Source organism: Melanerpes formicivorus, unplaced genomic scaffold (genome assembly GCF_026170545.1).
Source record: "Melanerpes formicivorus ecotype bairdi unplaced genomic scaffold, bMelFor1.0.p_v2 SCAF_29, whole genome shotgun sequence".
Classification (NCBI taxonomy): Eukaryota; Metazoa; Chordata; class Aves; order Piciformes; family Picidae; genus Melanerpes; species Melanerpes formicivorus.
In genome coordinates this window covers 7416373-7432852 of record NW_027142381.1, presented here as the reverse complement: position 1 = coordinate 7432852, position 16480 = coordinate 7416373, and the positions used below count along the sequence as shown (strand labels likewise).

The following is a 16480-nucleotide window of genomic DNA, read 5'->3' as shown; positions in this document are numbered from 1 at the left end:
GGTCATTGCGCAGCTCCCAAACCATGCATTGCCCTCACCAGGGGAGGAGGAAGAGCAGGCTGTAGAATGGAAACACATTTATGCAATAAATTGTGGTGCAGCTGAACTGTTAAATGAACATTTCTTGTTAGAGAAACATAACAAAGTATGAGTCACCAAACAGCAAAGAGGCATTAACACAGCAAAACTCCAGCAACAGCTGAAAGGTCTGAAGCTAAAACAATTAAAATGTTCCAGGGTGAGCCAAGCCTCTGGCCCTTTCAGTCAATTCAGCCACAGAGGTCCCTTTTCCACTACAGGGTATGCTCCTCATGCTTTGCCATCATAAGGCACAAGTTGCTTGATGGACTCCCTAAGTGCCACCTCCACCAGCTCCCTGGGCTTTCTCCCACCCATTCAGATGCCATATCATTTCCTATCATCACAGTGTGGTCTGCAGCCCTGCCATCGCCTCTCATCACCCCCACCCATGTCTCTAACAGACTACCAGGCAAATAGTAGCCTGATTTTTCTGACAATCTAACCTTGCTATCCATAGGGGAGGCTGAGAACATCCAGGCTTGGAGCTGTATCCTTGCTTACCAGTGATGATGTTCACTATCTGATGCTCATAGTGAGTCTGGTGGAGATGGTCTGGCAGAAAGCAGGATGAGGGGAAAGAGGGAAAGGGGAAAAGGAGGAGAAAAAAGGGATTTTTGACTGAAGGAGGAACAGTAGGGAGGGAGACTGCCTGGAACACATCCCATGGGACCAGGTCTGGTGGCTGCCCCATGAGAAATCTGTGTTGTGGCCAGATCCCTGTCAATGCTGGGAACAGTTAGTTCTCCATGAGGTATATATGGCCGTTTGTGGTAAGAAAAGATTAACTTTCCTTCCATTCCTAGCCTGCTGTCTCCCCACCATGGATAATACATAAAACAGTAGACTTTTATTCATTAACATTTATGGGAAAATGTTAATATTAAACTGTAAGTGAAAAGCCCTATCTTATTGAATTCTTCTGCTGTGTTATTGGGAGCCTAATTGCATTTTGCATTTAAATAAAAACCAGATGACGTTCAGGATGGTCAGGCAAGCATTCTGTAAGTGAGAATTTATCTTGTGATCTGGGTAAACAATGTCTCATCATTTAACAGTTATTATAAATGATGGGGTTTTAAGCACTTTGCTGGGAGTTCATATTGGCTCCACGCTGGTTGCACTAAGGGAGAGAGAATTTCAGTGACATCTTCCAGGCATCCGGTGAGGAGGAATCATATCCTGAGCTCACTTCTCAAGCTGCAAGCAGTTTTCATCCTCCTCTGGTTGTTATTGCTCAATATCGTGTGCACAAGAGGCTGACAAAGAGAAAAATGAGTAAGAGAAATGACAAAGGGGTTGGAAGTGTTTGGCAAGTGGAGAATCATAGAATCATAGAAGGGTAGGGGTTGGAAGGGACCTCCAGACATCGTCTTCTCCAGCTCAGAGCAGGTTGCTCAGGGTCATAATGTGCAGGCAGGTTTGGAAAGTCTCCAGAGTAGGAGACTCCACAAGCTCTCTGGGCAGCCTGCTCCAGGGCTCCAGAACCCTCACACCAAAGACATTTTTCTTTATGTTTAGGTGGAACCTCCTGGGTTCTAGTTTGGACCTGTTGCCCCTTGTCCTATCACTGGTCACAACTGAAAAGGGCCCAGCCCCATCCTCATGACCTCCACCCTTTGGCTTTTAATCAGCACTGATCAGATCCCCTCTCAGGCTGCTCTTCTCCAGGCTAAACAGCCCCAGGTCTCTCAGCCTTTCCCCCTCACAGAGATGCTCCAGGTCCCTCAGCATCTTTCTAGCCTCTGTTGGGACTCTCTCCCTTTATCCCTGTTGAACTGAGGAGCCTAGAAGTGGACATAATGGTGCAGATGCAGCCTCACCAAAGCAAAGTAGAGGGGGAGGTGAACCTCCCTTGACCTGCTGGTTACACTCTTCTTAATGCACCCCAGGAGACCTTCTTGGCCACGAGGTCCCATTGCTGGCTTATGGTGAACTTGTTGTCCACCAGGACTCCCAGGTCCTTCTCCACAGAGCTGTTTTCCAGTAGGTCAGCCTCTCACTTGTACTGGTGCAGAGGGATATTCCTTCCCAGGTGCAGAAACCACCTACACTGCTACCCCAGCAGAAGTGCAGGATATTCAGGACCCCTGTGGAGGTTCATAGGAGTGGCTGAAACTTTTGAAGGTGTTTTCTTCCTGTCAAAATGGTGCTGTGTAGAAGTTGTGTTCACAGAGGATGGAAAGGATGTTGAGACAAAACACAAAGACAAAAAGATAGGCAGCTTTGTGCCACGTTTCTGCTGGTGCCCTCTTAAATTATCTCACTGGTAACTCCGTGTTTGGTGATGCCTGAGCTCATTTAGGAAAAGAGTGAAGCTTCTCAAAAATGTAAATAGCTTTTCCCCCACTTGTGTTGTTTAGATTCTGCTTTCCATTCCTGCTGCTTCAGACGAGGCAGCAGTGCTTTTGTTGCTGCCTGGCTTGAAGTCTTTGCTCTGCATCTCTCAGATGTTAGCAAGACCCTCCAGGTTTTCTCCAGGCAGCTTCCCCACAGCCCAGGGAGGGTGGAATTAGTTTTCTGTGCACACAGAAATAAGTGGTGAAGGGATGACTTTGTCAAGCAGCTATTTGCTGTTGTGAAAAGACAACAGAATTTGGGAATGCCTGATGCTGGCTGGTGGCGTGTCACCTCCTCACACAACAGGAAGCCACCCACCCTGTAAAATGGCTCTTCCAGGACATAAACTGTTTACTGCTTTGTTCTGTGTGAGACATTTTATCCCTTTTTCCAAGAAGCCCCCCACAGCTCAAATACCATCTCTTTTATTTATTTCTTTATTTGGGGTATTTATTTGTTACTTCCTTGGTCAGTGACTTTCTCAGTATCTGCCCAACGCATGAACTCTGTGTTTACACCAAAAGCTGATGGTGTTGTGAAAGACAAAGGGTCAGTATCACTTCTCCAACCATTTCCAAAGATATTTTTTTTCTGGGAAGCCTGCAGGCAGGAAGGTGTCAGCAGAGTCAGCAGCCAGGACCTGCTCTGCTCCAGCTCGGTGGCACAGTGTGAGAGCGAGGAGCCATGGGTGGATGGGGGTGGTGAGCAAAAGCAGCACCCTGGTTGAGGTGAGTGGGATGGAAATGGTGGTGATTCCCTGACTAGATACAGACAACACCATGCTGGGGTACCCAGTACCATGCAGTGTGCTGAGGGGTGCTGGAGTGTATTGCTGTGCTGGTTTTCTCCTAAGGCAGAGCACAGCATTCCCATGGACAGCATCTCCCATCTATTCCCACAGACCACTCTGAGCAGCTCTTCCCATTGGGCACTCTGTCGCTGAGGCCAGGCTGCCAGGTGGAAATGATGTTTGGAGGCATTCATCAGAAGACAAATGAACCTAGCAGCCTTCCTCCCTCATCTGCAGTGAGGAAGTGAACTGTGCAGGGACAAGTCTCTAACCTGGAATCTGGGTGTGATTTTTTTTCTCTTCACTCAGGGCTACTCAGGGCTTTAGGTTGTGTCCTGCCAGGATTGTGTTGTCTCTTTGGTTTAGCTTTTGGAAACGTGACTGGGCACCCATTGAAATGGGAGGAAAAAGTCTGCAGAGGTGAAGGGCAAGTAGTTGTATTGACTTCCCTGCCAGATGCCCATGTACAAGGCAGGGTCTGCACAGCTTGAGATGATTTAAATTGCCTTTGATGTGGGCTGTGGCCAGAGGAATGCCTTGGTTTGCCATTTTAGATTTCACACAAGGGTTCTCCTCCTCCACACGCTCGTCCACAGGCTCATTCACACGTTTGACAGTGCTTGTGAGAGTGCAACTAAAAAGGCAGAGTATGTTAGGATCAATACTGGGAGCAGTTCTTGAAAATATGAATTTTAAAAGTGAAAACATCCAATTTCCTTCTCTCAGCTGCCTTCTGGCTTCACGAGAACGAACATAAGCGGCTGCATGGAACAGCTCCACGAACAAAGGGCCAAATTAGGCTTCAGATGTCAGGTTTTTATCAAGGCTCTTTCGTATTTAACATCAGAATTTGGAGCTGTATAAATAAGAGAGAGTGGATTAAGAGCCTCAAGCAATCCTGCAAGAGAGCGAGCCCGCAAGGTTGGCCTGTTGTTTTTCCAGGCTGGGTTAATACTCAATCTAGGTAGAGATGTGATTTTAAGGGTACTACTGCGAGCTCTGAGTGCTTTGTAAAATTAGGTCTGTGTTCAGAAAATTGGTCTGCTTGAAGCAGTGATGGCAACGTAATCTTTACAATAACTGGCTAAATAGACCAACTAAGTCATGTTTGGAGCTGGGATTATTTGGATGGATTTGGACTTTCTCAGCAACACTCAAAACTAGTGCCGGGGAAATGAAAAGGAGGAGACCTCTGCTCCTTAGATCTCCACCTGAGCTTTTCCAACTCCAGAGCCTTGAACTGTTTAGAGGAGCAGACAAGGCTGAGTCCATGGTGACATCATTTCGTCAACGAAACTCTTCTGATTTGGACCAGCTGAGCATCTGCTCCCCTCAAACTTTTAACTTCTCCTTTGAATCCAACCCAAATTCCAGTCCAGCTTCCTCCTCAGCATCAATCTGCACCGGGGAGACAGCCCAGAGCCTCTCAGTAGCTTTCCTGACTGGCCCAAAAGGCCACTTCGTGTCAGAAGTACTAGAAGCTGTGCCAGAATTGCTTTGCTTTGTAACATTATCCTTCTAAAATGAACGCAGCAATACGTTTGTGTCAGAAGCACACAAGGCACACATGCGAGAGGCACTCAGATGCACGCTCCAAGCACAGGGGTTGTCCTCCTCTGGGGCTGCCTTGTCTTCCCAACTGAGGGGTATTAAGGAGGCCAAGTAACAGAGGCAGCATCACAGGAGGAGAAAAAAAGATAGGTCTTAGACATGAAAGAAGCTGCTGAAGTTTGGAGGGTGAGGCATGGCTGAAATCCCCTGTTCAGCATATCAGTAAGAGTTAATCACTGGGTTCATGGGCTTGACCTTCAGGCAGCTTTTCCCTACTCAGTTTTTTTGCTGAGACTGTTCAGCCAAGCCCAGGAAAGAAGGAGGGACCCCTAGCACTCCCTAAGTGCTCCTGGTTGTCACCTTCTGCATTGCTGCAGCTGCCTGTGAGACAGAAACCCCCAACCCCTCCGGTGGCTCCAGCTCTGGCAGGTAGGGAGATGCTTAGATCCAGACATTGGCTCCAGACCTTCTCTGGATAGAAGCATGGTGGTTTCAGGATTAGGAGCATCACCTCCAAAACGTCTGAGCAAGATCTAGAGTCTGGAGGGTGTCAGACACGGAGCTGGTAGGTGTCATGAAGGCACAGATTACTCTGAAGTTGTCTTTTCCTTTGTGGAGTGAGAGGCTGACGGAGGGGTCACTGTTGAGCAATCCAAGGCACTCCCATAACCCTGGGAATGAGAGACCAAACCCAGGAATTTTAATACAGTGTTTTCTCTGCAAATGCTTTTGCTGTGATATACACAGATGTGCTGCTTGCGTAACTGAAGACACAAGATAATTCTGCCTAAATACATCAAAAAAAAAACCACCAACCCCTGTGCACAGATGGGTTTGCACAGGAAAAGCATGTAGAACGTGTAAGGTATGTTACAGGATTTATTGTAGCAGCACATTGAAACTTTCAAGGTGGGGGTGGGAGGGAATTCCTTTATTCTCAGGCAGCCATATCTGCATATCCACTTGAAAAACTCTCAGAGAAACCTTGCAGAAGGACTTCCATAATGTGGATGAGCTACAGAAAGGTCTTCTTCTATAAGCATTGGACTTTTCCAGCTTTGAAAGTCTCACATGCTGCTTAAAAGCGGTAACTCCTCCTTCTGAAGTGCCATTTATGTAGGAAAACATCCTAAAACTCTTTTTTGGGGGGGTGGAATAAAAAATAGAGAGCTCTAGGAAACTTGAGATTATCTTTTAAAAGCACTGCAGTCACTGTGAAAGTGCCTATCGTGAAGAATATTCTCCCTCTAAATGCTGCTCCTTTATCTGCTGCACTTTTAACCTTCCATAAAATGCTCAGAGTCAAGTCTGGCAAGATGCCAAAGTCTTGGGTCTCCTGCTCCATAGGCTGGAGTCATCTGGAGCTTTTTGGGTTCTCTTTTTAAAGACCAAAAGCTGTTGGCCTTTGGTTTTTTTTTTTGTCTCTTGGGGTAGACAATATTCTTCAGATGTTCGTGCATGAAAATGTTTTGTCCATATCTCAACAATCTCTTCGTGCCTGAGGTAAACCCAGACATTTATGTAAGTTCAGATGTCCTCCCCGTTTCGTAAGTGTGAGTTGTTTGGCCTCTTCGTGCTGAAATAAGGCACTAGGACTGAAATCTGCGGTCTCAGCGGGGCTCTGATGTTCAGAAGGCTCAGTCTTCACTCCCTTTGCTTCCCTCCTGCCTCCTGTACCTCCTCATCTCCTTGCTGTATCCTGCCACCTTCTTTCCAAGGTGCCAGGTTTCATCTCCAAGTGCATGGCACTAGGGAACTCTGTGTGGATTCAGCGTTGGAGCTGCTGTAAGGGAGTTTGACAGGAACTAATATTTTACATAGGCCACTGAATCCTGATTCCAGAGAGGTTGCTCAGGCAGCATTTGCCACTCTTCTTTACTTTGCAAATTTAATGTAGGTGCTTTTGTGGTGCCTCAACTTCTTTCAGGTTGCAGCAGGATGAAATGGTTCTAATACAGGAAGTGATTTTCAGTGTTCAGGTGGCATAGTGTTGCATTTCTCCCTTTGAATGGAGTTTAAAATGACTGCTCTCACACTGCTGGCTTAACAATAATAGGGAAAAGAAGCATTTTTAGGGGGAGGTCTGTCATGGCTGATGCACTGGTTGCTGGAGTGTGAGGGGAGCTGGCATGGGTTAATGTCTTCTACAGGGCATGGGGCAGAAAGCATGTTTAATTAACTTTTAAATATTGTTATAATCATACAAACTTGTCAACATTATAGCAACAGAGAGAGATGGGAAGTGACTTTCTCTCTCTTCTCCTATTTGAAAGGAGGAAAGTAAAAAAACAGATTTGCCCAGAAATTCCTTTTTGTCCACCTCAGATGAAAAGGAGCTTGGAAAATTCAGAGCTTTAGTGACTACTCAGTGCTTTTGTTGCTCTGCAGTTCAATATTAACTGGTTTTGCTCATCTGAATACCCAAAAGTGAAGGTTTGCCCCCCGGGATATGGTGCTCCCCCCCCCCGCAAACCCTGCCCTCGCTGCCAGCAAGGCCACGGGGCTGGAGCCAGCTCCGCAGGTCCTTGTCTCGGAGCAGCCGCCAAGGGTAGTGGAGATGGATTATAATTAGAGCTCCCTCATTAGCATAATTGCATTTCATATTACAAAAATAAGAGAATACCCAAGCAAAAACCTACAGCTGCAGTAGCAGCAATGCAGCTCCCAAGGCTTTATGGCATGGGTGGAATTTGTAACCCTACATCAGCTTTCGAGCCCCTTCCCGCCTTGGGCTGCACTATGCCCATCCCAGGCAGTGTCCCCAGCTCCCGTGAGGACCAGTTATGATGTTCATAGTAAGTGTTCATGCAGAAATAGAGTCAAAAGGGTCCAGCTAAGTTTGGGATGTTGTCTAAGCAGCACAGGATGGAGAGCTGCTGTGTAAAAGTGTGGGTCAGGGTACTGGGAAGCAGAAGCCGGGCGTCGGGGGCTGGTGTGAGCTCCTCTCGGGAAGGGGGAGCATGTCCCACTCCCCTCAGCAGCAATCAGTGAAATAAAAATGTTTAACTAATCCATTCACTGGGGAGCGTTGGGTAAATTACAAACAGTTTAAGAGACCCTCAAGCCTTCCATTGTGTTACTACAAATTGCCTTTTAGTGTTGGCTCCATATAGGATCCTTTTGAATGTGAATCCAGATGGCAGAAGCTACGTAATTATTATTCATTACAGTTAATAAGTAACACTCAGAAGCCCCGGTCCAGCTCAGCAAGTCCCCTGTGATAGGCATTGTGCAAAGGTAAGGGTGGAAAAAAATAGTCCTGGCCACAGAGTGTTGTAGGATTTCAGTTAAAGGCAAGAAGGTCTGAAGGGCCCTTAGGTTTGCTGCCCAGGAGCACAGGCTGGGTTGTCATTCTGAGAGCTCTGTCAGCAGGGGCTCTGCTCTCTTCTCCTCCAAACGAAGGAAATTATCTCTGATTTTTAAATAAGGCTCTAATTTTGGCCTTTTTAGCTGTTCATTCCAAAACTGCTTGTGGCCAGGGAGAGGGGGTTTTACGACTGCACCTTGTTTTCCCTCCCCACCACTGGAAAATGCTCATCTTGCATCCTAATTTCAGGGAGGGGGCTGAGGCCATTCCCGCGCTCACAGCCCCCTCGGTGCATGGTGGAGCCCGAACCGTTCCCTGAAACAATTGCTGTGAATGACAGAACTGAAATCGAGGAGATTCGAGCCCTGCTGGCCATTACCCCACTTCCTGCATTCCTACTTGTTAATTGTCTAATTCCTAACGAGTCTTCAGGCGTCTGATGGACTTTCTGATGCGTGCTCACGCCCGACGCTTCCTTCCCTCCCCTTCCTGGCCTCATCCCTCGCCAGAGACCTTGTTCCTTTAAAAATGCCATCCTTAAAAAATCAGAAATACTCAGCCCAGCAAAAGGAAAAGGGAACTTGACATTAGTTGAGCTTGAAAGGCTTGGTGCTGTGAAAAGTGACTGACGTGTGAAAAGAGGCTACAATTAGTTCTTTCCCCGAGCACTCTCCCATTCAGTCCAGGGTCACTCCTTCAGCGAGCTGCGGCTTTGAGGGTAATGTGTTGTGACAGTTTGAGATGATGAAGAATAATTCTTGTATTCAGAGTTGCTGCCGCTTCCCCGCTGCCCTGACACATCAGGCTGCTGTCATTGTATCATTTATCCCGGGCTGCGCGGGAGCCTGGGCAGCCCTGGGTAGGTAAGAGGAAAGGGTCAGTTCTTCCAGCGAATGATTTGGGAGGGTGTTTTGCAACTGTGCTTAAGAGGGGAAAGCAAACAGAGAGAAAGGGGAAAAACCATTAGAAGAAATAACGCACTGGAGATGAGATTTCTTTGAGTAGACATAAAGGAGATACCACGGCTTCAAGTGGACCACTAGAGAGAGAGCACGAAGGAGAAAGGCAGCATAATTTATGAGTGTTCCGGGCAAAAGAGGGCTGTATAGATTTTCTTCAGGCATTGAATTAATGTGCCCTATAAAATGGTTTCACATTTAAGCTTGGCAGGGCTTTGTACCTTTCTAGATTTGATGGGGCCCTTTGACAGTTCCTGGAGCTTTCTGGAACTAAAGGTGCAGCTGCATCGCTGCTCCAGACCTGAGGAGCCCAGGCTGTCCCCGAAGCAGCTCCCCCTCCTCTTCCTCCTCTCCAGCTTGGCAGCAACTCAGGGAGAGCAGAGTGACTGGGGTGGTAGAAGGGCAAGCAGGACCATCAGGCTTTAGCATGGTGGTTGGGAGTACCAGCAGAAAGAAATGTTTTGTGGGAGGCTCTGTTCTCAGTTTCTCATGCGGTGCCACAGGAAGGCTGGTGCCAGTCTGTGGGCAGGCTCGCTGGAAGCCACGCCGAGCAGAGAGCAGCTAGCGTTTGCTTTGCAGCACCTTGAACACCCTGTTCCTCTCCAACCAACATCAGTGTTCCCACAGCTCCCAAACGTGCCAAATGCTGCAGGGCCATGGGACAGGGACAGCAGTCTCCAAGGTGGGCTGGGGACCTTGGCTGGCCACACTGTGCCACCTTAACCCTGCTCTTGATGGCTGCAAGAAGGATTTTTAGTGCTGCTGCCTTCAGCTTGGTGGAGAGCACGTGTGCCCTGAAAATCCCTGTTATTCTGGGACCCTGAGTGATGCCAGCGGTGCCCATTACTGTTACCATCAAAAGCACAAGCAGGGCTGTTCCCAGCTCCCCTGAAGTGACTTTCTCCTCATGGCTTCAGCAGATGTTCCTGCTCCTTCATCTTTTTTTCCTGTCTGTCTTTTTTTTTCTTTCATTTGCAGGGCAGTCAGGACTTTGTGAGTCGTTTCCTCCGGGGACATGGGCAGGTTTTACTGTTTGCGTTTCCAGTATTAGCATTTATTTGTGTTTGTGTTTGTTTTTCACGGGCTTCTGAAAGCCTCAGGGAGCCATTTATGGGGCCAAAATAATGCAAGTGCTGGTCTTCTCACAGTATTTCATTTCCTTGATGGTGGAAATGCTACGAGAAGAGCAGGTCTCATGTTATTTTGACCCCATAAATAGCTCCCAGAGGCCCCTTTCTTCCTTCTCCCACCCACTCCTCCTCCCCCCATCCCCCCCTAACCCTCTCCCCCCCTCCCCCCCCCCAATCAAATATTTAGGTTTCTGCAAAGTCTGACTTCTCAACCCTGGTTATCTTGCTTCAGCAGAAGCAAATTGCAGTTATTACAAAATAGCCAGAGAGTCTATAAGGCCGAATGGGTTTTATATGATGCACAATTTGTTGGCTACTGTACAAGTTCATTAAAGTGTATCATAAGAGGTTGTTTTACTGGTACATTTAAGGAAGTTAATACATCTCGACAGTATATGCATGGGGGAATGCAGATACAATAACCCTCAGACATGCTGGGGCCAAGTCCATTCCTGGCGTAACTCCACCAAAGTAAATGCTGTGTCCTGCTCTGCCAGCGCGGTGCTGAGCCTTCGGCCAGGCTGTCCTGCTCCTCACCCCATCTTTCCATGAGGGAGTCCTGCATTTTGCTTCTATTCTGTGTTTTTTCAGCAAGTGTGTTCCCAGCACAGAGGATCAGGTAATCATTAAAGTTGGGAAAGACCTCCAAGATCAAGTCCAACCATCAGCCCACCACCACCAGACCCACTAAACCCTGTCCCCAAGTGCCACATCCGCATGGGTTTTATAACACCTCCAGGGATGGTGGCACAGAGGACATTGGTGGTCTGATCAGTTATGTGGCACATCTTATTTAGGTCTGAGAAGTATTTCACCCCTTTCCAGATGTGCCACAGGCCTTGGCTGCTCCATCCTGGAGCAGTGGGAGGTCAGCACTGCCCATACTACCTGTCTGTAGGGACCTGCCTCTTCTCATACCCAACAGCCTCACCATGCCGTGGTGGCTTCTTCTGCACCTGGTGAGACTCTCCAGGTCTATCAGCAATTATCTCCTGTTTTTTTACCCCATAAGAGGAAGGGCATCCAACACCATGGAGCCATTCCCAGTCTAGTCTGAGCCTTCCCCATTCCCAGTCTAGTCTGAGCCTTCCCATGGGAACAGCATCCATGTTCCTGTGTCTCTTGGAAGGTCTGGGAGGATAAAAGATAAGTTTGAACTCAACTTTTGGTGATTTTAATTGTATTTTTTTATTAACAAAACAGCTGGGGAAGAAAATGGGTTAATTTAGGGGAACTTAGGAAGATGTGCTGGCTGTGCTCCTAGGGGTCATACGTGCAGCGCAGGTAGTCCCTGGTGAGCATGTAAGGGCTAATTGCTCATCTCGTGTGACCCAGGCGTGCATGAGAGCCAGGCTGGGGTGAGGGCAAGAGCCCAATTTCCTGAGCACAGCAGTGCTTGCTGCTGCAGCAGTCAGAGGTTTTACAACACTTTCTTGGGTATCAGAATACACAGCTCGTCTGCCACGCTGTGTAATTAGTTCCAGAGCAAGCAGGTTCGCGCCGCTGCGCCGTCTGAGAGCACCCAGGATCATTTACCCAGGGGAATGTGTAGTGCTTGGGGTGTGCAGGAGCTCCCCTGGATTTTAAGTCTGATCCACTCTTCAAACCCAAAGCAAGCTCTGTGCAGACTGTAGGGCTGGAAAACATCCCCTCCAGTTCCTCTGGAGCCTTTGAATCTCTTTTACTCTCTCTTTTGCCCCTCCTGGTTGCAAATCAAAGGGGTTTACCTACCTGGGAGCAGCAAGGAGGGAGCACTGGTGATGCCAAGCCAGAACAGGACCCCAGACTCCTCATCCAGGCCCTGTGCCCACCACTCTGCCTCCCCTATGTGTTGTCCATAGTTTTTCCTTGGCTGGCATCAGTCTCTGCAGTGCCACCCCCTGGCAGTCCCTTGCAGAGATGACAAGAGCTGCTGGCTGCAGAAATCCTGCACCCCCCGAAAGCCACAGGTCTACAGGTCTGAATTCCCAAAAATCCCATCCTGGCAGGGCATACTATGCCACACAAGTCACCAAAGGACAGGCAGGACATGACATGTCCAAGGACAGGCAGGAGCTCATGGGCAAGATCTTGGCCCCATGACCTGAGGGACAGAAATGGCCCTGAAGGAGCTGTGGGGAAACAACCACTCCCTCACTCTGTCCCTCTCCCTTCTTTTGCTACGGTGACTGAAAACACAACATTTGCCTGAAAATCAATTATAGCTTTAAAAGAGAGAGAGAAGCAGCCCTGTGAGGAGCTCAGCAGCCCAAGCACTGTTTGGGGAGCCCCAACCTGCCCAGTGCAGGCAGTGGCTGCCCAGCGCCCAAGAGCTCTGATGTGGGACGTTTAACCGAAGCCAGCTGTGTGTGCAGGGAGATAAAAGCCCCAAATCAGACAGGATAAGCACAGTATTAGTGTGGGATACGCCACTCATTTCTGATTTAAATTACTGTTTTCACTTCCTGAACTCATGGGAGAGTAAGGATGTGAGGAAAATGAAGAGGTTTAGACATGGACATTCCTTCCCCAAATACTGGCGAGAAGTGGTGATGAATCCAGCTGAGCTCATTAGTGTCGCTGCTTATCGGGTGACTGGTTTCCTGCTGATCTGGTTTTCGTGTATCCTGGGCAGATTATCTCCGTTGCAAGTTACCTCCATGGTCAAGAACTAAACCCCTGAGCCCTCCTTTACTAGGTGTGCACTCACCTGACTGCTGTCCCCACCATGCCTGGACAGTGTTCCAGCATGCTGGAGTGAGATGCTTTTTGTTTCAGTGAAGAGCTGACTCTGCTTTTGCTGGGCACTTTGTGTGTAGATATGTCCTTACCTCTTCAGTCCTGGTGCAGCAAAAGAGCTGTCCTGGTGTTTACAGTCATGGAGGAACAGCAATCCTAGAATTCCCTGGTTGGAAAAGACCTTAAGATCATTGAGACCAAGATGACCATGACCTAACATCCCCCTTTACACAGCTGTTAGACCATGTCCCTAAGCTCCTCATCCAAACATCTTTTAAATACCTTCAGGGATGGTGACTCCACCACTTCCCTGAGCAGCCTGTTCCAGTGCCTGATGACCCTTTCAGTGAAGAAAGTTTTCCTAATCTAGACCTCCCCTGGTGCAACCTGAGGCCATACTAAAGGTTAACTATCTCAAGATGAGACAGAGGTGCACAAACAGTGCAGTGATATTTAGCAGAGAGCAAAGTGGGCACCGCTCTCCACACTCCTGCCTCTGAAGCTTCTTTCCATCCCCATCCAAGCAAAACTCCTGCTGCAGGGATAGGAAAAGCTTCCAATCTGCTCCCATGGTTTGCATCCTGTCTCATGCACACAACATGGCAACATGCAGCAAACAAGAGGTTTTTTTTCATCCTTCCCCTTTGACAGCAGAGGAATCCTATGATAGGAAGCCCCTACCATAGAAACACAGAATGGGTTGAGTTGGAAGGGACCTTAAAGATTGTCTGCTTCCAACCCACCTCCCACCAGACCAGGTTGCCCAAAGCCTCATCCAGCCTGGTTTTAAACACTTCCAGGGATGAAGCATCCAAAACTTCTCTGGACTACCTATTCCAGTGTCTCACCACTCTCATAGTAATTAACTTCTTCCTGATGTCCAATCTAAATCTCCTCAGCTCTAATTTGAAGCCATTGCCCCTCGTCCATTCCCCATCTCATCCCTTGCAGCTGATGGAAGTTGCACTTGGGGCCGCACGTCACAACTCACCAGAACATTTCTTGTAGCCTGTCACCATGTGTCTGGGGGAGGATTCCTGTGCTGGATGTGGGGCTCTGCCTAATCTCTCTGCTGCATGTCACCGCTGAGTGCTGGCCAGGGCGACGCTGCCGCACGCTGCCACCCAGGCAACTGTTGGGTTCAAGTGGCTCAGAGAGGCCACAGTTAGAAATGATGCTCTGTGCACACAAAAATCCTCCTGGTTGAGATTAAGGAGCAGTAAAGGCTCTGAGAGGTCAGTGAGGGGAGATGTCTGGATGTGTGTGACTGGGAGAGGCACAGGCAGGCCTCCTTGCTCTTTTTGCTCTGAGGCACAGCTCAGGCACGTAGGAAAGGGGATATTGCTTTCTTTTGGCTTGAAAAAATGGAGTTATTTATGTTCATTTGTGCAGGATAAAGGGTTGTGGAAAGTCCCTGGCGTTCCCAAGGTAGAGAACAGCAGTGGATATGTCATGCTGGTACAGACCACCAGTCACCAGTATTGCTGACACTCCCCCACCATCCTAGCACCGCTGCTGTGGAGGAAAGATGTTTCATCACCTAACTGTACCTTTTGCACCCTGTTCAGTTCAGCCTTGAGCATCTCCTCTATCTAGTCCTGACACATCCTGAACCAGTGGCCTTCTCCCCAGGCAAGAGCCACTCTGCTGGGCAGGGTGTAACATCTCCATCCAGCTCTGCTTCAGCTCAGCTGAGCTGGGAGCCTGGCAGGGAAGCAGACCCAGGAGCTGGGAGGCCTCTGGGGTGATCCATCAAATCACCCTGAAAAAGATGGATGGCAAGCTAATGTTAGAGCAGTGATGCAATGAGATTTGTCAATAAAGTGACTGTCTAATGGCACTTGGGGTTTCTCTCAGACACTAACCAGGACCTGTTCTCTCTTCCCATTGCAGAGCTTCAGCGAGAGGGAAGCATAGAGACGCTCAGTAACAGCTCGGGCTCCACCAGCGGCAGCATCCCGCGCAACTTCGACGGCTACCGATCGCCCCTCCCGACTAACGAGAACCAGCCCCTCAGCCTTTTCCCCACGGGATTCCCTTAAACTAGCTGAACAGCCAAGAGGAGATCCAGACAGGGTAACAAGCCACCTCTCCACCTGAGCAATCCCAACGTGTCCATCACCTGCCAGTCGGCCGCCGCGCTGGATGCTTCTCCTTACCCTGATGATAAACATCGACGACTCTTCACCCTTCCTGAACCGCGCTCACGAAATCATGACTCTGTGTTCCCGTGCAATACGAACAGACTCCCCCTTCAATCCCAATAGCTCTGCAGCTTCTGGTTTGGTTTTGGTTGGTTTTGTTTTTTTTTTTGCAGCGTTCAGGAAGAGGTTTGGTGGAGGAGAAATACTTCAAAGCCATTTCCGGTCAGGCACATGGGTTGCACAACCGATCGCTGCTCTTTTGGCATCGAGAGGTGAAAGGAAGCTCCGTAACCCAGAGGAGCTCTCGCCGTCTGCGAAAGTGCCGAGCATTAAGGAATGAACTGGAGAAAGTGGAAACTGGAGAACTTTCTGTGGACAGGGTCAATAATGCTATTCCTTCCTCGTTGCATCTCCTTGCTGCCCTCCTTCCCTCCCCTGATACTCAGCAATGCCAGGAGTATTACAAATGGAAATGTTTCCTTTTGTTCTTTGGAAGAATTCTCTCTATCGCTCCGGTTTTCTTCTAGCCATGTATTTTAGAAATGTACTTAATTGACTAACTGCAGTCACAAATTTCTCATATTTGGTTATAAAAAGTTGCTCATTGGAACTCAGATATCTGTCCAGAAATGCATGTGTCAGTGAATAAATCTAAGTTAAACAAGAAACTGCTTAAATGGCAATGTTGATGGAGTGTTACTGGGCTGGCTGTGGGCTTCGTGTATCTTCCTGGACCAGACTGTGTGCATACTTGCTAACTTGAGGGCTTTAATTAAAGCCATCAGTGGATGTTGTGCAGCCAGTCTAGCTTGCTCCCTGCTTTCTGTTCCCTCTCTGCAAGGACTGTTAAAAACAAGAGACAGAGGTGGTGTGACTTGTGGTGTGACTTGCACCCGCGTAGCACCACTGCAAGTCAACACCCATTCAGGTGTCTGAGCTCCTTGTGTTGGTTGGGGCCCTGCTTCTTCACCCTCTGAGTTTGATGGGACAAGGACCACTGGAAGCAGAGGCACCCACCTCCATCTCTTGCGTTGCAGGTTCACACCTAAGAGGCTTTGCAGAACCCACATGAGAGCCTGAACCCTACTGAACGTGGCCAGTCAAACCCAGCAGCGCATGACTCTGCTGATAAAAGAGTCCTGGGCTCACACAGGAACCACACAAATTCCGACATCTCAGCCAGCTTGTGTCGAGAAGCAGAGACTGAGATGGGGCTGTCAGCTTATGAAATTTCCTTCCCCACTGCTTGTTGTTTTTAATAGAAGCCCTTTGAGTCACAGCAATGAAACTATCAAAACCCACAAATCTTTTTGCACTCTTGCAGCTTAAGTAACCCACACTGAGTGGTGCAGAACCCACCAGCCTCTTCCTCTCCCATCCCCAAACACCAAATTCACTCTTGGGCTTGATTGTTGTTGTTGTTTTTAACTCTAGTGCCACGACTCAGAAGCTTTTTTGCTTTT

General features: G+C 48.5%; 1 protein-coding gene across 9 annotated transcripts in view; it reads left to right on the top strand.

Annotated features, from left to right (window-relative positions):
* BCAS3 (BCAS3 microtubule associated cell migration factor) overlaps positions 1–15685 on the top strand; it is a 383738-nt gene extending 368053 nt beyond the window's left edge. For 6 of the 9 annotated variants that reach the window (XM_068154852.1, XM_068154842.1, XM_068154844.1 and 3 more), the window contains one exon: positions 14767–15685. In XM_068154852.1, the coding sequence (XP_068010953.1) occupies positions 14767–14915 (149 nt within the window). In that variant the 3' untranslated portion in view covers positions 14916–15685. The remainder of the gene's footprint in view (positions 1–14766) is intronic. The other 3 variants (XM_068154850.1, XM_068154847.1, XM_068154849.1) reach the window with 3 other exon arrangements.
* Positions 15686–16480: the final 795 nt, after the last annotated feature.